General features: G+C 42.6%; 1 protein-coding gene across 1 annotated transcript in view; it reads left to right on the top strand.

Annotated features, from left to right (window-relative positions):
* LOC137371712 (potassium voltage-gated channel subfamily H member 7-like) overlaps nt 1–24,044 on the top strand; it is a 525,923-nt gene that overhangs the window by 296,093 nt on the left and 205,786 nt on the right. Inside the window, exon 4 of the mRNA XM_068034535.1 lies at nt 19,689–19,721. Coding sequence (XP_067890636.1) covers nt 19,689–19,721 — 33 coding nt within the window. The remainder of the gene's footprint in view (nt 1–19,688; nt 19,722–24,044) is intronic.

Here is a 24,044-nt window from a genome sequence, read left to right on the forward strand (position 1 = left end):
GTGATGTCCTGGAGCTCAGATGATTGACCTCCAACAACCACAACCATCTTCCTTTGCGCTAGGTACGACTCCAGCCAGCGGAGGGTTTTCCCCCTGATTCCCATTGACCTTAGTTTTGCTAGGGCTCCTTGATCCCATACTCGGTCAAATGCTGCCTTGATGTCAATGGCCGTCACTCTCACTTCACCTCTTTAGTTCAGCTCTTTTGTCCATGTTTGAACCAAGGCTGTAATGAGGTCAGGAGCTGAGGGGCCTGGCAGAACCCAAACTGAGCGTCACTGAGCAGGTTATTGCTAAGCAAGTGCCACTTGATGGCACTGTTGATGACACCTTCCATCACTTTACTGATGATTGAGAGTAGACTGATGGGGCGGTAATTGGCCTGGTTGGACTTGTCTTGCCTTTTGTGTACAGGACATACCTGGGCAATGTTGTAGCTGTACTGGAACAGCTTGTCTCGGGGCGTGGCATGTTCTGGAGCACAGATCTTCAGTACTATTGCTGGATTATTGTCAGGGCTCATAGCCTTTGCAGTATCCAGTGCCTTCATTTGTTTCTTGATATCACACGGAATCGAATCGAATTGGCTGAAGTCTGGCATCTGTGATGCTGGGGACTTCAGGAGGGGGCCGAGATGGATCATCAACTTGGCACTTCTAGCTGAAGATTGTTGCAAATGCTTCAGCCTTATCTTTCGCACTGATGTGCTGGGCTCCCCCATCATTGAGGATGGGGATATTCGTGGTGCCACCTCCTCCAGTCAGTTGTTTAATTGTCCACCACCATTCACAGCTGGATGTAGCAGGACTGCAGAGCTTAGATCTGATCCGTTGGTTATGGGATCACTTAGCTCTGTCTATCGCATGTTGCTTTCGCAGTTTGGCACGCAGATCATCCTGTGTTGTCGCTTCACCAGGTTGACACCTCATTTTGAGGTATGCCTGGTGCTGCTCCTCGCATGCTCTCATGCACACTTCATTGGACCAGGGTTGGTCTCCTGGCTTGATGATAATGGTAGAGTGGGGGATATGCCGGGCCATGAGGTTACAGATTGTGGCTGAGTACAATTCTGCTGCTGCTGATGGCCCACAGCGCCTCATGCATGCCCAGTTTTGCACTGCTAGAAATGTTCGAAATCTATCCCATTTCGAACGGTGGTAGTGCCACACAACACGATGGAGGGTATCCTCAAAGTGAAGGCGGGACTTTGTCCCCACAACGACTGTGCAGTGCTCACTCCTACCAATACTGTCATGGACAGGTGCATCTGCAGCAAGCAGATTGGTGAGAACGAGGTCAAGTATGTATTCCCCTCTTGTTGGTTCCCTCACCACCTGCTGCATACCCAGTCTAGCAGATATGTCCTTTAGGACTCGGCCAGCTCGGTCAGTGGTGGTGCTACTGAGCCACTCTTGGTGATGGACATTGAAGTCCCCCACCCAGAGTACATTCTGTGCCCTCACCACCCTCAGTGCTTCCTCCAAGTGCTGTTCAACATGGAGGAGTACTGACTCATCAGCTGAGGGAAGGCGATCGGTGGTAATCAGCAGGAGGTTTCCTTGTCCATGCTTGATCTGATGCCATGAGACTTCATGGGGTCCAGAGTCGATGTTGAGGACTCCCAGGGCAACTCCCTCCCTACTGTATACCACTGTGCCACCACCTCTGGTGGGTCTGCCCTGCCGGTGGGACAGGACATAACTGGGGATGGTGATGGCAGTGTCCTGGATATTGTCTGTCAGGTATGATTCCGTGACTATGATTATGTCAGGCTGTTGCTTGACTAGTCTGTGGGACAGCTCTCCCAACTTTGGCACAGATGTTACTAAGGAGGACTTTGCAGGGTCGACAGGGCTGGGTTTGCCATTGTCGTTTCCGGTGCCTAGGTCGATGCCGTGTGGTCTGTCCGGTTTCATTCCTTTTTATTGACTTCGTAGCGGTTAGATACAACTGTGTGGCTTGCTAGGCCATTTCAGAGGGCATGTAAGAGTCAACCACATTGCTGTGGGTCTGGAGTCACATGTAGGCCACACCAGGTAAGGACAACAGATTTCCTTCCCAAAAGGACATTAGTGAACCAGATGGGTTTTTACAACAATCGACAATGGTTTCATGGCCATCATTAGACTAGCTTTTTTTTAAATTCCAGATTTATTAGTTGAATTCAAATTCCACCTTCTGCTGTGGTGGGATTTGAACCCATGTCCCCAGAGCAATACCCTGGTTCTCTGGGTTACTAATCCAGTGACAATACCACAAAGCCATCGCCTCCTTTAGAATCGATTCTAGCATTTTCCCAATGACTGATGTAAGGCTAACAGGTCTGTAATTCCCTGATTTCTCTCTCCCTCCCTTCTTAAATAGTGGGATGACATTTTTGACCTTTCAATCTGCAGGAACCACTCCAGAATCTATAAAATTTTGGAAGATAATCACCAATGCATCCACTATCTTCATAGTTACCTCTTTCAACACTCTGGGATGTAGAATATCAGGTCCTGGGGACATATCAACTTTCAACCCCATTAATTTCACCAATACAACCTTCTTACTAATGCTAGTTTCCTCAATTCCTCATTCTCCCTAGTCCCTTTGGATCTCTAATTCTAGGATATTCCTTGTATCTCCCTCAGTGAAGACAGACACAAAGTAATCATTTACCTTCTCTGCCATTTCTCTGTTCCCCATTATAAATTCTCGTGACTCTGCCTGTAATGGACTCATTTGTTTAAGCCAAACGTTTCCTTTTTATGTACCTGTAGAAGCTTTTACAGTCCATTTTTATATTTTTTGCTAACTTACATTCATATTCTGTTCTCCCTTTCTTTATCAGTTTCTTCGTCCTCCTTTGCTGTATTCTAAAATCCTCCCAATCCTCAGATTTACTACTATTTCTGGCAACTTTATTGGCCTTTTCTTTTAATCTTGTACAATCCTTAACTTCCTTTGTTATCCACAGTTGACTGCCTTTACTTTTGGGGTTTTTGTGCCTTGAAGGAATGTATAGTTGCTGTAAACTATGTCATAGTTCTTTAAAGGCTATCCATTGCCTATGTATTGGCATACCTTTTAATGTATTTTCCTAATCCACCTCAACCAATTTGCCCCTCATATCTTCATAATTTCCTTTGTTCAAATTTAGCACCCTGGCTTCAGATTCACAGAATCACAGAATAATACAGTGCAGAAGAGGCCCTTCGGCCCATCGAGTCTGCACCGATGCATTAAAGACACCTGACCTGTCTACCTAATCCCAGAAACTCATCCTCCATAGCATTTGTGCTCGTTAGGTTTGCCCAGTCTATGTGCAGATTGAAGTCACCCATGATTACTGTATTACCCATGCTACATGCTTCTCTAATATAAACAACTCCTACCAATGTTTGCTGCCCCTTGCTCTTTCTTAGCTCCACCCAAACAGATTCCACATTTTGTTCTTCCAATCTGAGATCCTCCCTTACTAATGTACTGATCCCATCTTTTATTATCAGCGCAACACCACCTCCTTTTCCTTTTTGCCTATCCTTCCTAAATGTTGAATATCCTTGAATATTCAGTTCATGCAAGAATCATGCATTTCAATTCCCAGGCTGGTTTTCGGTCTCATCCAATTTCATGGACAAGATAGATATTTTTAAAAAGATATAGCTTGAATTGACCAGGAAATAAAGTTTTGTTATAAATACTTTCTTATTCTACTCAGTCACCAGACAAAGTTGTACTAGTTCGTTTGAGAGTAAACTCACCTTGCTATTTCCTGAGTTTCTCTCCCTCATTTCATCAAGCTGTGCATCAAGTGATATAATGGTTACGTTACTGGACTAGTTAACCATAGGCTTAGCCTCATAATCCCACCATGGCAGTTTGCAAATTTGAATTCAGTTTTACAAATCTGGAAATAAAAAGCTGATATCAGTAAAAAGTGACCATGAAGTTGTTCTATTCTCAAATAAACCCAACTGTTCACTAATGTCCTTTAGGAAAGGAAACTTGCCATTGTTGCATTTGTTGGGTTTGTATTAGTAACGTTGTAGGGTGTTCTGGAGAATGTCTTAGACTCCAGTAAAGGTTAACTAACTATTATTTACAGTTACTATATACACTCTCCGCAAGCCACCTAAGCTAGCATCCTTTGTGCTGCTATACCTTCTTCTTCTCAAGCCTATCTCATGTTACATCATCGCTCGTACAGTGGGAGGAGTCTCTCACTATCTTTAGTGTTAACCTTTTACATCTTTATACTACATCTCCCCTCCAAGTCTTTATCCAACATTTTTGAAACATATATACATTTATGACTTCTCTAGTACTCTCTCTTCCCCCAAGTCTCTGACTTTACAGATTCAGTCTCATCAGAGGTTTGACAACTCTCCCTGATCTGGTTGTAATCTGTCTGGGACGATCAGTCGTCTTCGTAGGAAGTCTGGGTTGCTGACTTGTTTTTTTCATTTCTGCAGGTAGTATTCCGTTCAGTTTGGGTTTGTTCATCTCCATCTGGATCTTGCAGATGGATTAGTGGCTGTTTCTTTTTGTGGAATGGGAATGATATTCCTTCATTTGTTTGTATCACATACGATTGTTGATGCTCCTCATGTTTATGGATTACTGTATCTTCTCATTCCAGGTCACATATCCAAACTTTTTGACCATTGTTTAATTTGGGCAAGCTTCTCATTCGATCTCCTATTGTAATTTCTGGTTTGTTTCCTTCTGTAGGAGTTTTCGCTTTCTTGTAGTCTTGAGTCTTCATACAGGCATTGTTGAGGCAATACTGGAAGCTGTATTCTTAACTTCCTTCCCATTCGTAATTCTGCTGCTGATAATCCGCACAGCAGTGGCGTTGAGCGATAAACTAGGAGTGAGATAGGAAGATTTCCATTTTTCTTGAGTAAAGATGTTTTGGTTCTCACACCTCTTTCTGCCTCACCATTGGACTGTGGATACCTCAGTGACCTCATAAGATGCTGAAAGCCCATCTTCACAGCAAACTGGGTGTAACATTCATTCGCAAACTGTGGTCCGTTGTCTGATAATCTTTCATCCTGAATCCCATGTATCACGAAGATGTCCATAAGGATTCTGATAACTACATGGGTGGACATAGAATGTAATCAACAGACTTCTATCCACCTGGAAATGTAGTTGATAATGATCATACATGACTTCCCACCAAACATGAATAAATCCATGCCTAGCCTTTGCCAAGGTCTCGTTGCAAATTGGGTAGTCAACAGTGGTTTGTGCTGTTCTGGTCATAGATGATCTATGATTGCCCTTAAAAACACATCAGCTGATAATTGGAAGGAATTGTTTACCTTTTTTCGCTTGACTTTGGCTATCTTTTCAATCAACTGCAGTTCCAAGCATGCATTCCTGCTCAGTAAAGAAAATTCTTGATTGTATAAGACATATAAGGTCGCTACCAGTTGCCTTCCTTTATGCTGAAGAGTTGCTTGAAGTTTGCCTTCTACCCACAGTGGTGTCTCGCCTGGGCCATGCAACTGCATATCTGTCAGTTGCAGGTAATGTCTCTTCACCCAAACATCTTGGTCAGACAATACCGTGATGCTAGCCCCTGTGTCAAGCTTAAAGTTTGTGATGTGTCTATTCATGTAGATGTCTGCTGTCCAGAAATCTTGGTCTGGATTACAGATTTCTCCCAAGAGCTCCCCTGTTCCTTTCTCTTGTGGTACTGCTGTACTTGATTCACTGCTGTTTGCATCAAGGACTTGTGCTTTGTACCTTTAAGCAAATAAATTTTGCTGTGGCATGTGTTCCCATCTCTGAGAAGTGCAAGAACAATAGGGCAGTAATAGTAGGGGATTTTAACTACCCCAATTTTAACTGGGATAGTTTTAGTGTGAAAGGAATTGAGGGAGTAGAATTCTTGAGGTGCATTCAGGAGAACCTTTTTGCCCAGTATGTAGCAAGTCCAACAAGAGAGAGTGCGGTTTTAGACTTAGTTTTAGGAAATTATGATGGGCAGATGGAAGGGATGGCAGTGGGAGAGCATTTTGGTGGTTGTGATCATAATTCAGTCAGTTTTAACATAATTATGGAAAAGGACAGAGATAGAACAAGAGTTAGAGTTTTCAGTTGGGGCAAGGCCCATTTTACCAAACTGAGGAGTGATTTAGAGAAAATGGACTGGAAACAGCTACTTGAAGGTAAATCAGTGTCAGAACAGTGGGAGGCATTCAAAGGGGACATTCAAGGGGTTCAGAGTAAACATGTTCCCACAAAGAAAAAAAGGTGAGACAGCCAAATCCAGAGCCCCATGATGTCAAGGAGCCTACAGGTTAAGAGAAGGCAGGAAAGGAAAGCTTATGTCTGACACTGAAAACTCAATACTACAGAAAGCCGAGAGGAGTACAGAAAGTGGAGGGGTGAAATCAAAAAGGAAATTAGGAAAGCAAAGAGAGGGCATGAAAGAATATTGGCAAGCAAAATCAAGGTGAACCCAAGGATGTTTTATCAATACATTAAGAGTAAGAGGATAATTAAGGAGAGAGTAGGGCCCATAAAAGACCAAAAAGGTAACCAACGTGTAGTGGCGGAAGATATTGGTGTGGTTTTTAATGAATACTTTGCGTCTGTCTTCACAAAAGAGGGGGATGCTGCAGATATTGTAGTTAAGGAGGAAGAGTGTGAAGTATTGGATGTGATAAACATAGGGAGAGAGGAAGAATTAATGGGATTAGCATCCTTGAAAGTTGATAAATCACCAGTGCCAGATGAAATGTATCCTAGGCTGTTAAAAGAAGCAAGAGAGGCAATAGCAGAGGGTCTGACCATCATTTTCCAGTCCTCACGGGATGCAGGTGTGGTGCTGGTGGTTTGGAGAACTGCTAATGTTGTACTTCTGTTTAAAAAGGGAGCGAAGGATCGACTGAATAATTGCAGACCAGTCAATCTAACCTCAGCAGTGGGCAAATTATTGGAATCTATTCTGAGAGACAGGATAAGCTGTCGCTTAGAAAGGCACAGGTTATTCAAGGATAGTCAGCATGGATTTGTTAAGGGAAGATCTTGTTTGACCAACTTGATTGAATTTTTTGAAGCAGTAACAAGGAAGATAGATGAGGCTCTACATGGATTTTAGCAAGGCTTTTGACAAGGTCCCACATGGCAGACTGGTTAACAAAATAAAAATCCCATGGGATCCAGGGAAATGCAGCAAGGTGGATATAAAATTGGCTCAGTGGCAGGAAACAAAGGGTAATTGTTGATGGCTGTTTTTGCGACTGGAGGGCTGTTTCCAGTGGTATTCCGCAGGGCTCAGTACTGGGTCCCCTCCTTTTTGTGGTATATAATAACAATTTGGACGTAAATGTAGGGGGCATGATCAAGAAGTTCGCAGACGACACAAAGATTGGAAGTGTGGTAGGTAGTGAGGAGGATAGCTGTAGGCTGCAGGAAGATATTGATGGTCTGGTCAGATGGGCAGAAAAGTGGCAAATGGAATTCAACTTGGAGAAATGTCAGGTGTTGCATTTGGGGAGGTCAAACAAGGCAAAGGAATACTTGATTAATAGGAAAATACTAAGAAGTGAAGAGGAAGTGAAGGGACCTTGGAGTGAATGTCCACAGATCCCTGCAGGTAACAGGACAGGTCAATAAAGTGGTTAGGAAGGCATATGGAATCCTTTTCTTTCTTAGACGAGGTATAGAATACAAGAGAAAGGAGGTTATGCTGGAACTGTATAATTCATTGGTTAGGCCACAACATGTGTGCAGTTCTGGTCACCTCATTACAGAAAGGATGTAATTGCACTAGAGAGGGTGCAGAGGAGATTTACAAGGATGTTGACAGGACTAGGAAAAGCTTTTTCACCCAGAGGATGGTGGGGGTCTGGAACTCACTGCCTCAACTCATTCAAAAGGAGTCTGGATATGCACCTCAAGTGCCGTAATCTGCAGGACTATGGACAAAATGCTGGAAGGTGGGATTAGAATAGGTAGATCATTTTTCGGCTGGCACAGACATGATGGGCCAAGTGGCCTCTTTCTGTGCCTTAAAGTTTCTCTGATTCTACCTTTCTATAGTGTCCAGTGTTTCCACATTTAAAACACTCAGCTTTACTTGCTGGGCACTGCTCTTGTTTATGGGTCTTCTTGGCTCCACAACATTGGCAAGGTTTTCCTATGTCATTCGCCTTTGCACCTGTATGTTTTTTCCTGGCTTTGTCTTAACCAGTTGGATGGGCATTGGACTCCTTCTCATCCACGGCTTGTCTTCAGCTTGTGGGGTGTCTCTATTCTGTTTGCGAACATCAGTCTTGCAATTTGATGGCCTTTTCCAATGTAAGGTCATCCTTGGATTGCAAAAGGTCTGACAAGGATTCATCCACTATGCTGACGACTATCCTGTCTCTAATTAGTTCTGCATTTAATTTGCCATATTCACAACCTTCTGCCAGGTCATTAATATAGGAGTCTACAGATTCACCAATCATCTGCACCCGCATATTAAATTTGGCCCTTTCCAAGATTTTATTGGTATGGAGATTAAAATACTTATCAAAGGCTTAGAGTACCTCTTTGAATTTATCAATAGCCTCATTGATCTCTTATCGGCAATTACGTCATGCGCAATCGCCCCTACTGAATATAAGGCTTTCACTTGTTCCACTTCAGATTTTTTATGGAATCGCAAACCAATTCTAAACCTTAGGAACTTTTTTCTCCATGATAGCTAATTTTGAATCTGATTGGGCCCCTCTTGATTCTGGAAGCTCTCAGGTATTCCTAATTTTGGATCCATATTGTTTTCTTAATGGACTTTTTAGGATGTTCCCCTTTCTTTAAGAACTTCTGCCATTTTTTCAGGCTTGGTTGCTTTAATGGAGACCCCCAGCTGTTTTTGAGAGTTCCCTGCTGTTTTAATAGGCTTTTTTAAAAAGAGTTTTTCCCTTTCTATAATAAATTCATTTTGTTTTCTTCAGGCTTGGTTGCCTTAATGGAGGTGTCCCAGCTGTTTTTGAGTTCCCCACTGTTTTAATAGGCTTTTCTAGGGTTTTTCCCTTTCTTTGAGAAATGCAGTTTTTTTCAGGCTTGCTTGCCTTAATTGAAGAGTTCCTGCTGTTTTCGGGGGTTTCCCATGCTTCTCAGGAGTTCCCGCACTTTCCAGGGGTTTCTCGCTCTAGGCCCTCACGTTCAGCCAGAGTGAAGGATTGGTTTTTTCCCTGCTTTTTTAAAATTTCTGAGCACAATGCCTTTAGAAAAGTACAGCAAGTTTTTCAAAGGGCTTTTAAACTGATCCAAGACCATCAGTATCTTGACTCACCCGCTCGCTGGATTCTACTTGCAGGCCACCATGCTTCAGTGGTGCAGCCTGTATTTCTGTGCTTTGACTTGCCACAGCTGCGGAGCTCTTCACAGACTCTTCTGCAGGTAAGTAGGGTTCTTACTGTACCGGGCCAGTATTTATCTTAAAACGTCTCTGTTGTTCACCTGGTGTTTCTTCGAAAGGTAAGGAAACTTTCAAATTCTCCTGGTCACCTTTACTGCTGTTTACCTTTGTTTTACCGTTACCACCATGTTGGTTTTGTAGGGCATTCTAGAGAAAGTCTTAGACACCAATAAAGGTTAACTAACTGCTCTTTATTCTTTACAGTTACTATATACATGCACCGCAAGCCACCTAAGCTAGCATTCTTTGTGCTGCTATGTTCTCTTCTCAAGCCTATCTCATATGACTGATACATCATTGCTCATGCAGTAGGAGGGGACTCTCACTGTAGTTGGTTCTAATCCTTTACATCCTTATACTACAGCCATCCTTACCCAGTCTGGCCAATGTGTAACTCCAGTCACACACCAACATGGGTGCCACTTGACTGCAAATTATTCAGCTACCACCATATTCTTAGGGCAAATAGGGATAGACAATCAATGCCAGCCTTGCCAGCATTGCCTACATCTCAAGAATGAAGAAAAAATTAAGTCAAGCAGGTCAGCAGCTTGCTCCTAACCTGCACTCAGAACAACTACTATGAGGCACAAGAGAAAGACTGATGAATACTCTCTTGCTATTTGCACAGAACAATGCTTCACAGGCATTTCATTTTTAACTTGAAGAGGTTCTGTGTTAAGTTTGAATAGCTGCTATCTGGTACAGTGGAATACCTAAATACTTTTAAAACCTGGCTTCATGCCAGGCTACATTTAGACTATGTCAAGTGTGAAGACCAAATGCAGTGAAAGATTTAATTCCTGAGTTATATCAGCATTGCTGTGCTTCTGATAATACTTGGTTTAATGCAGAAATAGTATGTTGCCAGTTTAAAAATTATAAATATGGAATATAAAGTAACTGCATCACAGTTAATATGTTTCCCCTGCCCATTCATCATTCTTAGGGCCCTACAAAATTCACGGCTGTGAAAAATGCGTCATGGACCATGAAATTTCGATTCTCTGTGAAATCTTAGGTCCTCCTTGAAATCAGCCATTTTGCAAACTTTGCACATTTTATTAATTGACACAGGGCTCACCTCTTCGATTGCTGGGCATGTTGCAAACTTCACACATTTTAGTGATTGACACAATGCTCAACTCACTGATTGGTAGATGAGGGATGGCTTCCGGTACAGTTTTGAGAGAAGCAGTTTCAAGTAGTAACAGACAAACGAGAATACCAGAATGAGAAAATCAAAAACAGCCACAACCATTACTGCAGCACATCAAGTGAAAGAATTTGGAAGCCAAATTCTGCTTGCCGATGATGGAATACTGTTTTGTTCAAGCTGCAATGTTTCATTGGATCACACCTGTGGGCAACGGTTCAGCGCCACTTAGAGTCCAAAAGCAGAAAAAGAGCATCCGGCACCACACTGCTGTAAAACAAACATGCCAAAAAACAAGCAACGATTTCATCTCTTTTTAAGAAGTCGACAGAGAATTCAGAAAATCGTCAGTTGATCACAATGGAACTTGTGGGTGCTTTTGCAGGCGCCAACATAACATTGGACAAACTTGATCACCCAAACATGCAGGCCTACAAGGTAATGTGTGAAATAATGGTTGCTTGAAAAGTGCAAATAAACACTGACAGGACTACCTACCAAAGGTTTTTGCTACACACTGCGAGGAGATGAAGTCTCAGATTAAGGCATGTGAGTCTTTCACAATTATTTGTGATGAGTCCACCGATGAGCAAAACAATTGTGTGCTGCATGTTTTATTTGATTTTATGTTTGGTAAGGCCAAAGATGTACAGTCAGGAAAGCTATCAACAGTGCTTGCAGACTGCATCTACTTAGAAGCTATTAACTACATCACAGTTTCCCAAGCGATAATCAAAACCGTTTCAAAATACGGTGCAGATTTCAACTAAGTGTCTGCTTTCATTACTGACAATACAACTTACATGACAACATCTTTCAAATCTGTGATCCATGGTGTAATGCCTAATGCTGTCCATATTACATGTAATCTTTGGCCTCCTTATCTCGAGAGCAATGGGTAAGCGCCTGGAGGTGGTCAGTGGTGTGTGGAGCAGCGCCTGGAGTGGCTATAAAGGCCAATTCTAGAGTGACAGGCTCTTCCACAGGTGCTGCAGAAAAATTTGTTTGTCGGGACTGTTACACAGTTGGCTCTCCCCTTGCGCCTCAGTCTTTTTTCCTGCCAACTGCTAAGTCTCTTTGACTTGCCACACTTTAGCCCCGCCTTTATGGCTGCCCGCCAGCTCTGGCGAACGCTGGCGACTGACTCCCACGACTTGTGATCAATGTCACAGAACTTCATGTCGCGTTTGCAGACGTCTTTAAAGCAGAGACATGGACGGCCGGTGGGTCTGATACCAGTGGCGAGCTCACTGTACAATGTGTCTTTGGGGATCCTGCCATCTTCCATGCAGCTCACATGGCCAAGCCATATCAAGCGCCGCTGACTCAGTAGTGTGTATAAGCTGGGGATGTTGGCCACCTCAAGGACTTCTGTGTTGGAGATACGGTCCTGCCACCTGATGCCAAGTATTCTCCGGAGGCAGCGAAGATGGAATGAATTGAGACGTCGCTCTTGGCTGACATACGTTGTCCAGGCCTCGCTGCCACAGAGCAAGGTACTGAGGACACAAGCTTGATACACTCGGACTTTTGTGTTACATGTAATGCACATATAATTTCTCTTGTCAATGAGCTGTGGAAAAGCGAGTTTGGTAAAGTTGACAAACTGGTCAGCTGCATTAAAGAGATTTTCATACACTGCTCTAGCCACAAGCTTCGATACAGGCAATACATTGCAATTGCAGCTGAAATGACTGGAATTGGGGAACAAAGCATTTCCCTTCCTCCAGAGCGTGTAATTGCATGTTGGAATTCTTGGTTTCAGGCAGCTTACCTGAAATACTACTCAGACTTCGGCCAGGATTTTATCTGGGCAACTGGTGTCTCGACATCCAGCAAAAGCAACGGTGAGAACCCTGCATCGCCACTTCTGTGGGAAGCTCGCTGAATCAAGTGCCAATTAGGCACAACTGGACAGCGGTGGGCCTTCCACGGGATCAAGGACCCCGGCGATGGAAGTCCCACCCTCTGAGAGCTGCCAGCCAATCAGAGGCTGGCAGCTTTCTAACTGAGCAGCAAAAGCAGTGGCTGCTGCGAGTGGAGCACCCACCCAAGGCCCAAAAGTGGCACTGGACCCAGGCCACAAGTAGGTCAGGGCATGAGGGGCCTCACGGTGTGGGGGTTGTGGGAGAGGAGTGTGCAGGGGGGGTCAGTAGCATGGGAAGTAGGGTAGCTCTCACTGGCAGGTCCCTCATTAAGGCACTAAGTGCCTTTTAAACAAGGGAACACTACCCCCCCCTCCCACCCCACCTTCCTCGCCCAGAGCAGGCAAGTAGCTGGTACGGTTTATCCTGCCGTGCTTCCTGTGCAGCGACAGGGCCGCTGGAATTAATTACTCACTTAAGGACCTCAATAAGTGATGGGGTGGGAAGGCCATTCGCAGGCTTTCCTGCCCCGGACTTAATTTAGGTGCAGGCGGGATGGTGGCGGGGGGATCCACCCAATTATATGCTCTCCCCATGTCCAAACCTGCCGCGGGGGAGAGCATAAAATTCGCACCTTCGTCTCAGAAGAGCCCATACTGACACCAAAAACACAGGTTTTAACAGACATGTAACCCTTCTAAACAATGCCCAGCTTAATGAGGAGGTTGAGTTTGTTGCCGAGAATGCTGCACGACTGATGGATTTAATCATTTGGTTTGAATCTCGACACATCACATTTCACAAAGCTTACAATAAAGTAATAGATGTATTCTGTGCTGAAGCACAGTCAAATGAGCAACATTCTGATGACATTGAATTAGATGCCTGTGCTCAACAGGTTTTTTCTTGCATGACAAAGAAGCTCAAACAATATTACTGCAACGGGGAAAAGTCAAGTGGTGATTAAGAAGCAGCTCAGAGGTTTCAACAACCTTCTGCACATTCCTGAAAACTGTGTGTATCTTGACCCTGCACAAATGCATTTGTTGATAGTGGATTTAAACTCATTTGATGCAATTCCTGGCTTTGACAAGAACTGTAGGCTGGACTTTCTAGTTTATAAAAGCATTGCAAAAGAAGCAGATTGTACTTTGCTTGTTCTGCAGTTTTGGAACACTGTGGAATGCAGAAACCCCAACTTGCAAGGCTAGCATGGCACTGTCTGACAATTGCAACAAACTCTGAACGCACTGCCTAAGAAAGTGGTGATGGCAGGTTCAATCGAGGCATTCAAAAGGGAATTAGACTGTTACCTGAAAAGGAAGAACATGCAGGGTTATGGGGAGAAAGGGGGGGGGGGGGGGGGGAATGGCACTTGGTGTATTATTCAATTGGAGAGTGTCACGACGCTCTTGCTTTTTAAAAAAAACTAAGAGGTTTGTGTGCTTTTAAGACTGAGAAAAAAGGGCTTTCTGTGTGCATAGAATGCTGACACTTGGTGCTTGAAGTGCAGACTGTAAAACTTGTGTCCAAGCAACCAGAATAATTTATGACTGTCTTGTTACTTGGTTGTTGAAAGCTTAGTTTCACTTTTGGGTTGAAAAGCCAGTTGCTGTTGGAGACCTGTGTTTGCAGACCAGAAAAGACCTCTCCCTGAAATAAAGGCCTGTCTCTCTTGTAAAAAAAGGAATCTTACATTCGATTTGGGGCTGTGTTCTGCCTGGAGAGAGAAAAGACCCCTGGAGCGGAAAAGACCCAGAGAAAGAGGAGTTGCTGCTCTTTGTGGAGAAAGGGTCTTTTATTGAGAGGAATCATTGCATTGTGAAAGGTAGCAAAATTCAAATCTCTGCCTCAAGAGTGAGTCCTGTTGCCTTTTGAGTTTTGGAAGATCCTGAAATCTCAAGCAAGTTTCTACAGTCAGACCTATTGCAGCACCTTTTTGCTAAAAGATCTGTGTGATGCCTGCTGCAGATGAATTGCCTTGAATGCCTACCCATCACAGACTGTTTATCAAACTCACCTGAACAGACTTCGAGGGGCATCAGACTATTTGACTCTGGGACATCTCACCAATCTGGAAATATTCTACCAGACTGTGACAAATAATTATATTATTATTCCTAAGAAACCGTTACAACTTAAAACAACCTTTTAAAACCAGTTAACCGTTAGTTTTTGAATGTATGTATGTGTGTGCATGAGGGTTAGGATGAATAAGAAATTATAAAATCTTTTCATACATATAGATTTTTAAATTGTTTAAAACTTGGTTTATTAATAAATAGTTAATTTTGTTGCTGTTTAAAGAAACCTGGTTTGGTGTGCTTTATTCTGGGAGATAAATAAAATGTTTAATTTGGCTATTTTCCTGGAGGTGGGAAACTTTACTAATATGCTATGACCTGTGGAGTAGTGGGACTGAATTAATAGCGCATTACTCCTGCCTTGGTCGGAACAAGAGCCAGTGCAGACACGATGGTCCGAATGGCCTCCTTCTGCACTGTAATAATTCTGTGATTCTGTGAACTCTGTGGACGCAAAGAGAGCAGTGTCTAAACATGAACAGGTGTTCACAGCACAGAGACGGGGAATGAAGAAAGGGACAGTTGCAGGTTGCTCTATGCTCACATTCAGCCACTGACTTCAAAATGTGACCTGTTTATAGTTAGCTTTTTACAGTTTTTCAGTATATAATAAACACCATTTGAAACCAGAAACCTCCATTGTACTTTTTTTGTTTGAAATAGATAATTTTCATAGTTTGTTGCAACACCATGAAATTTACAATTTAAATACATGAAATTGTGAAATTCACAATTCTTAGAATGCTGTGACTGTGAAATTTGTAAAATGTGACTGTGAATTTGGCAGAATCCTAATTATTAATGTTAAACTCTATTCATGGGATTTTTGGGATGCAATAGAGATTGTGCAGATTGATAAAAGTAGGAACACAGGAAAAGTTACAATGGCCGGAATTTTACGTTGGGGCGGAGGCCCTGCCCACCAGCCAAAAAGTCAATGGTAAGCCCACCTCTGCTGGGCCAGGAAGCCTTGCAGTGATTTTATGTGGCCCAGACCCTTAATTGGACTTGGGTGGGACTTCTGCCCCTCTGAGGCAGAAAGTCCCGCCTCCAAGAGCTGCCGACCAATCAGTAGGCCAGCAGCTCACTGTCCCAGCAGCACCACTGGGAGCGATGGTCACTGTTCAGACTGCACCCAGCGAGAGGAGCAGCAATGGATGAGGCCCCAGTATTAAGGTATGTTTTTGGGGCCTCGCCGGGGACAATCGGCTGGGCCCTGCTGAGGTGGGGCAGGGTAGATTGAGGGGGAGGGAATGTGCTTCAATGGGGATGGCTTGTGCTGTGGGAGGGGGGCCCCTCCGTGGGGCAAGGGTGCCTGAGCAGGAGGATTCCCCCCCTCCAGTCCGCAAAGAGGCTGCCAGGTTTTACTGAGCAATCTCCTGAGGTGCTCAGCCACCCGCCCACTGCTGGTAATATCTCAGTGGTGGCTGGAGGAGGCCCTTAAGTGGCAGTTAACTGGCTACTTAAGGGCCTTAATTGGCCTGGGGTGGGTGGGCCGTTTGTTACCTCCCCTGCCACTCATAAAATTGCAGCAGGAGCAGGAAGGCGATAGGAATGGCAACCCTACCTCCCACTTAATTTTATGCCCGGCCTCCAGCCGCTCCTAGGGGGAGCATATAATTCCAGCCAATGCCTTCTATAGTTGCATTAGAGAGGATAGAAATAAAATGAATATATTTAAAAATGGAACTTTTTGGATTTCAGGATTGTGTTGTATATCATATTCCAGGTATAAACCAAATCCTATAGTTTTAAGCTGCTAAATATGGAATTGATTCTACTCACGGACAGGACATACACAACCCACTAATCCCTGGCACTCTCCTTAGACTGATGGAAGCAATTGCATATTTAAAGATCTCCCGCTGAGTATCCGACCCTTTCAACTTTTCAACTTTCTTCTTTCCCTACTCTCTTGGCCCTTTTAGAATTTAAGATTAATCTTACCTTTTTTTTCAAACTGTTAGAATCTATCTGCCTCTCCAAAATTTGTTTTTCTAATTTTGTAAGTTTTACATGAATGACTATGCTATTTATTCAGCTTCCCCCCTCCACTATCTTTTTCTGAAAGTGAAAACACCTTTGAAAAGATTGTCATTTGATTAGCTAAATCTTGATTCCAAGACATGACCACATCTTCAGTATAACCAGGTCAATGTTCAATGCATTTTTCTGCATCACAAAGGGAAGAAGTTGCCAACCAGCCAACATCTTCCAGAAGAAGGTGCACTCAGTTGAGTCAGGATGTTCATGATGTTTAAAGGGTTAATTTGCTAAAAACAAGGGACATTGTAAAAATCCTATTAATAGAGTTTAGCATAAAGGATAATGGGAGGACCAAACACACTGACTGCATATTTTCTGAGCCTGTGGTACCAGCTACTTCACATTCCATCTTTTAACTTTTTAACTAGCAACATACTACCATTGTTGCATTGAATAAACGGGTATCATATGCACAGTGGTATATTTAGACTAATTCAAAAAACTTCACTTTCAAATATGCTTTTCCCTTTAAAGAGGCAATGTCCATGCACAAAGGAACAAGTTGTCCCCAGATTCTTGCTCTTTTCTGTATCTAGCAATTAATTTCCCACCATTCTGCTTGGCAAGTAACTGCCATCTGTGCAACTACATACTAATTGAGACTGACTGGGAATAAGCAACAAACTGCTCCTGCATGAATACCTATTCCAGATGAATACCTACCATCGTTCCAGCCAAACAGCTGTCACCTATGATTGGCAGCACTGCTACACAAATGTTGTCTTTATATCTACCTACTGGTCTAATACAGTCTGTACATATAGTGAAAGTTCATAGATTGATCTGGTTTGTGTTCTTCAGCAAGACTGAAGGCGAACTTTGTGTCCTGTCATCATTCATCTGGTGTTGAGTGTGCATTTATACTGTTTGACAATCCAGGGAAACTCAAGCCTTGGCCAGCAGTTACCAGGATTTAGCTTTGTCTCTTGGAAAAGCCAATATTTTAGGGAATCCAAAGCTAAACCTGAAAATAAAATGATTCCTACCTATTCCACAACATGCCTAATTTTATTGTACTTACTATTAGTGGATGTACCTTATCTGAAAATCAAGGAACTTATTAATAGAAGCTATGTATATATTAATTTAATAATTTGTTTTGCTGACTAGAGGGAAGTATAAAGTGGTAACTCCAAAGGTCAGTATAAGGACCACTGCTTTTCTTCATATCGATTAAAGACCTGGACTTGAATATAGGGAGTATAATTTCAAAATTTACAGATAATATAAAGCTGGAAATTGCAGTAAACAATGATGAGGATAATAGCAGCCTTCAGGAGGACATGGACAGACTGGTGAAATTAGCAGACACTTGGCAGATGTAACTTAACATAAAGAAGTGTGAAGTGATCCCTTATGGAAGAAAACATGAGGAGAGGCAATATAAATAAATGTTACAATTTTAAAGTGGGTGCAGGGACAGAGAGACCTGGGGGTTAATATACACAGATCTTTGAAGGTAGCAGGACAAGTTGATAAGGCTGTTAAACAGCATACAGAATTTTTGGTTTTATAAATAGAAGCATAGAGAACAAAAGCCATGAAAATTAGACTAAACATTTATAAATCACTGGTTGGCCCTCAGCTAGATTATTGTGTCCAATTCTGGACACCATATTTAAGCAAGGATATCAAGGACCTGGAGAGGGTGCAGGAGATTTATCAGAATAGTACCAGGGATGGGGGACTTCAGTTTGTGGAAAAACTAGAGAAGCTGTGATTGTTCTCTTGGAACAGGGAAGGCTAAAGGGAGATTTAATAGAGGTGTTCAAAATTATAAGGAGATTTGATAGAGTAGATAGGGAGAAACATTTTCCACTAGCAGGAGGGTCAGTTAGCATAGGATACAGACTTAAGATAATTATCAAAAATATCAGAGGAAAAACAGGGAGAAATTTTTTTATGCAACAAATTGTGATCTGGAACGTAGTTCCTGATTCAGCAAGCAGATCCAATAGTACCTTTCAAAAGATCATTGGATATATATTTGAAAAGGGAAAATTGCAGGGCTATGGGCTCTTCAAGGAGCTGGCACAAACACAATAGACTGAATGGCCTCCTTCTGTGCTGATTCTATGAATTTCATCTGAATAAAGGAAATTGTTACACTTTTTAGTGGAAGTCACACAGTAGCACAAACCAGAAACCCCTAGAAAATGTCTCAAATTCAAATTAATCTTTCAAATACTAATTTTGCCAAAGGAAAGGTTGAAATTGTCAATACAACAAAAAAAGTATTATTACAATAAAAAAAGAAAATAAAGCTGGATTTGAATCAGCTTATTTTTAAAGTATGTAATCCTTTGAGAGAAACAATCTTATCAGAGCTGATAAGAGATGTTCCGGGGTACTGCACATTTTTTTGCACACTTGATAAAGATAATCTCACTGGATGTTCTCACACTGAAAACGGGAGAGCTACAGCTCCTAAAACTTATAAAAACAAGCCTCTCAATGAGGAATAATGAACTACAATGAATAACATGACCCAGTCGATCCAGGGCTGCCTGTAGGAGCAAACATGCACAGTCCAGCTGCAGATAAGAAGACAAAAACTCCCCAAGGTTCTTTTCAAGGTCTAGTCCCATTGTGGATGACAGTCCTGTGCTACAGCGCTAAAGAATCCACCTTCAACGCCACAAGTTACAGGTACAGAACCTCTGGCTATTCTACTGGCTGTGTGTGTGTGTGCTGAGTTTTGAGAGCTCCCTTACTGCTGGAGTATCCAAGCAGTGAAAGAAATTAGCTTTAACTCCTGGCTATGACCACAGAGTCTAGTTTACCTATGCTTGCCAAAGTGTACTCCATATTTCTTAGTGGTGAAAGTGTAAATCTCTATAGTACAATGCAATGCTGGAGGTTCAGATCAGTGATCAGAGTTGCCTGATGGGGGTCAATTGAATAGGTAAGTAAAAATTATCTCTAGTTTGATGTAATTACAGGACTGCTCCTATTACTTAAGAGAAACAGTTACGGATTCACAAGCTGCTTTATGAGCCCTAAACATTTTTCAAGGTTAATAGAATGAAATGACTTTGATCTGTATAAGTCTTGCTACATGTTACTGTTTTTGAATTTTCACCCATCATGCTGCTTTCAACAAATGTAGTTCAATTGTATTTCAGATGGCAATGCTATTCCCAGTGACTCTTCTGCAGGTAAAGTTCACTGCTGTCAGTCCTGATACGTTGTGTATTTAAGTTTTATTATATGGTACAACTGGATCTTTTTAGACACTGAATGGAATTCCATATTCAAGGACTATTTATACAATGTTGCTGCTCTAATTGGAACAGATGGCAGACTGTTTTGAAGGCAACAGTTACTATTTTTAGGAACATTTATGTACAAATATAAATCAACCATTTTTAGTTTAGAAGCCCCCAAGATTTCCTTTTTAAAAAAATTTCCATCAAGCCATCTGATTTTCTGCTTATTTTGAATAATTTATATTTATGTCTTTGGTGAGTACTTATTAAAGTTAGAGATATCAGTATTGTAAATTCAAAATATTGTCATTTTTGGCACCCAATGTCAGATCGGATGAAGCATAGCCCAAATGTTCCCTTTGTACTGCTGTGAGCTTGAACAATGAGCTTTAACTACAACCTCAGAAGTCCACCTCGACTAGTTTCTGTTACTTCCAAAATTTCTAAGGTTTATTTTCTGTTGTTTAAAGTATGAATGTCTTTTAAGATACACTTACAACAATTCTAGCATCTGTGAAATATTTTCAAAATACAAAGTTGCCTTTAAAAATGGGGTAAGGTGGTACAAATGGAGAAAAAATCCAACAGTTGTGTTCTTTATGTAGCTTGTACAGTGAAAAGTTACATTGGAGTCAGTTGCTGAAATTATAAGTAGCACTTTAATTGCCAGTCTTTTTAATTGCTTCCCTTACCAGGAATAACCATACTGTCATTTTATATGTGAATATCCAAATGCTCAATTCTTTGCCTGTCACAGTAGACCATACTGCATAAAAGCCCCTTTCCCTTGGGAAATCAGCTTGACAAAGGAAGGGTTCCCCACCAAAGCAGCTGGTTGGGAACAAATGCATAAATGTGACTAGAGCCAACGTCCACTGTGATTTGAATTTGCAGATTGGAATCTTTTTTTAATTCTGGCTGACTACTGCAAACTTTTAACACATCAAGGAAAGATGATGCTGGCTTTGAAGTGTATTCATTCTTTGGAAATGCCATGTATTGTTTATTTATACACTTTGCGGCTGTTGAAGCAGAGGAAATGCATGTTTCATTTCCAGCTGAGCTGTCCTCAGACTGCGAAATCAGTAATAGACTTTAGCATGTTCATATTAAAGGCAGTGAAGCAGAATGGACCATGTGTACATACAATGGATAAGGGGGGAAATAATATTTTACATTTAGTCAGTAAGATGGCCTTTGTTATTAATAAACATAAGAAAGAATCTCTTTTGGAAACCTAACCTAAAACATAATTATGTAAAATCTGTGTAAATGTTGTAATACACCATTCCTGAAGTGCATCAGAAAGATAAAGGAAAATGTAGATCATGAAGAAAATTCTGAATAAATTGCAAGGCTTGTAAAGTTAAAGGGCTATATTGACTGTCAACAATATTCATTTAAATTATAATTTCTGATAAAAGGAGGGCAGCATTATGGTCAATTTATTTTCAAACTTAGGATGTTTGGTCTGTATCTTAAATTAGATGACATTTATTGGCTTAAAGAAAGTAGAATAAATATCTTAATTACAAGTAATAAAGATCAGAGTATAAAGTGTATGCTTGTGTTTGTAAAATCAGGTATGAGTCTAGGAGCTGCTGCCAGTGCAAAGCATTCTTTCTTTCTTTGGGCCTCCTTATCTCGAGAGACAATGGATACGCGCCTGGAGGTGGTCAGTAGTTTGTGAAGCAGCGCCTGGAGTGGCTATAAAGGCCAATTCTGGAGTGACAGGCTCTTCCACAGGTGCTGCAGGTGCAAAGCATTATGCTGACAGCAATTGTATAGGTGGGATAGGAAAAATCCAGGGTTTGAATTTCCTACATTTACAAAAATGCTACATGACTTTTCAATGGGTAGTGCTCTTCAGCATTCAAACTATATTAAGGTTATTTGACATGCAAATCTGGTCATTACTGATACTCGCAAAGGGAGTTTGCAAAGTTGCTGTGTTCATGCTCCACATATGCAATATACAAATCACTACTCACGTGAAATGGGCAGTCATGCTTAGCCAAGTTCACACAGGTTGGGAATCAGAAATTTAACAGCCGCAGTGTCAATCATTTTTCGCTGGCAGACAGTACACAGCAATGGGGATTGCTTTCAGTGCTCCCCTGTCACTTGACATAATAGATGAGGATGGGCAAGAGCAAAGGGGTATGACCAAGGATGTCAAATGCCATCAGATGTGTACTGTCAGCACTATAAAAATAACACCTACCATATCTACATGTTTTACATGGATAGACAGTGTTTTGGACCTGGCATCCACTTGTCAAGGTTTGCAGCCAAAAATCAGTAGGGATTTAAGCTTGTTGCACTTTACTGAGGTTGCCCGACAAGCCATTACAGTTCACTTCCAATCCCAGCTCTTAAGTGTTCTTCTGTCACTTAACATGAGGCCTGAACTGTGATGCAAAATGAAGTAACAAAGGTGGATGACTGGAACAAGTATAGAATGACAGTGACCTATCAACCTTATTTTAATCATTCATGGGATGCAGGTGTCGCTGGCTAGGCCAGCATTTATTTCCCATCCCTAATTGCCCTTGAGAAGGTGGTGGTGAGCTGCCTTCTTGAACCGCTGCAGTCCTTGGGGTGTAGGTATACCCACAATACTTGAGGAAGGGAGTTCCAGGATTTTGACCCAGCGACAGTGAAGGAACGGCGATATATTTCCTACTTAGGATGTTGTGTGGCTTGGAGGGCACTTGCAGGTGGTGGTGTTCCCATGCATCTGCTGCCCTGGTCCTTCTAGGTGGTAGAGGTTGCGGAAAATGCTGTCAAAGGAGCCTAGGTGAGTTCCTGCAGTGCATTGTATATGCTACACACTGCTTCCAATGTGCGATGGTGGTGGAGGGTGTGAATGTTGAGAGTGGTGGATGGGGTGCCATTCGTGCGGGCTGTTTTGTGCTAGATGGTGTCGAGCTTCTTGAGTGTTGTTGGAGCTGCACCCATCCAGGCAAGTGGAGAGTATTCCATCACACTCCTGACTTGTGCCTTGTGGATGGTGGACAGGCATTGTAGAGACAGGAGGTGAGTTACTCACCGCAGAATTACCAGCTTCTGACCAGCTCTTGTAGCTATGTGGCTAGTCCAGTTCGGTTTCTAGTCAATGGTGACCCCCAGGATGTTGATACTGGGGGATTCAGCAATGGTAATGCCATTGAACGTCAAGGGGACATGGTTAGATTCTCTCTTGTTTGAGATGGTCATTGCCTGGCACTTGTGTGGCATGCATGTTACTTGTCACTTATCAGCCCAAGCCTGGATGTTGTCCAGGTCTTGCTGTATATGGACATGGGCTACTTCAATATCTGAGGAGTCACGAATGGGGTTGAACATTGTGCAATCATCAGCAAACATCCCCACTTCTGACCTTATGATGGAGGGAAGATCATTGAGAAAACAGCTGAAGATGGTTGGGCCTAGGACACAACCCTGAGGAACTCCTGCAGTGATGCCCTGGGACCGAGATGATTGACCACCAACAACCACAACCAACTTCCTATATGCTAGGTATGACTCTAACCAGCAGAGAGCTTTCCCCCTGATTCTCATTGACTCCACTTTTGCTAGGGCTCCTTGATGACATACTCGGTCAAATGCTGCCTTGATGTCAAGGGCAGTCACTCTCAGCTCACCTGCGGAATTCAGCTCTTTTGTCCATGCTTGGACCAAGGCTGTCATGAGATCAGGAACCCAAACTGAGCATCAATGAGCAGGTTATTGCTGAGCAAGTGCCGCTTGGTAGCACAGTCGACGACCCCTTCCATCACTTTGCTGATGATGAAGAGTAGACTGATAGGGCAGTAATTGGCCGGGTTGGATTTTTCCTGCTTTTTGTGTACAGGACATACCTGCACAATTTTCCACATTGCCAGGTAGATGCCAGTGTTGTATGGAACAGCTTGACTTGGGGCGCGGATAGTTCTGGAGCACAAGTCTTCAGTACTATTGCCGGAATGTTGTCAAGGCCCATAGCCTTTGCAGTATCCAGTACCTTCAGTTGTTTTTTGGTATCATGCAGAGTGACTTGGATTGGCTGAAGACTGGCATCTGTGATGCTGGGGACTTCAGGAAGAGTCCGAGATGGATCATCAACTCGGCACTTCTGGCTGAAGATGGATGTAAATGCTTCAGCCTTGTCTTTTGCACTGATGTGCTGGGCTCCCCCATCATTGAGGATGGGGATAGTTCTGGAGCCTCCTCCTCCTGTCAGTTGTTTAATTGTCCACCACCATTCACAACTGGATGTGGCAGAGTTGC

The sequence above is a fragment of the Heterodontus francisci genome, chromosome 7 (assembly GCF_036365525.1).
Source record: "Heterodontus francisci isolate sHetFra1 chromosome 7, sHetFra1.hap1, whole genome shotgun sequence".
NCBI classification, from domain to species: Eukaryota; Metazoa; Chordata; class Chondrichthyes; order Heterodontiformes; family Heterodontidae; genus Heterodontus; species Heterodontus francisci.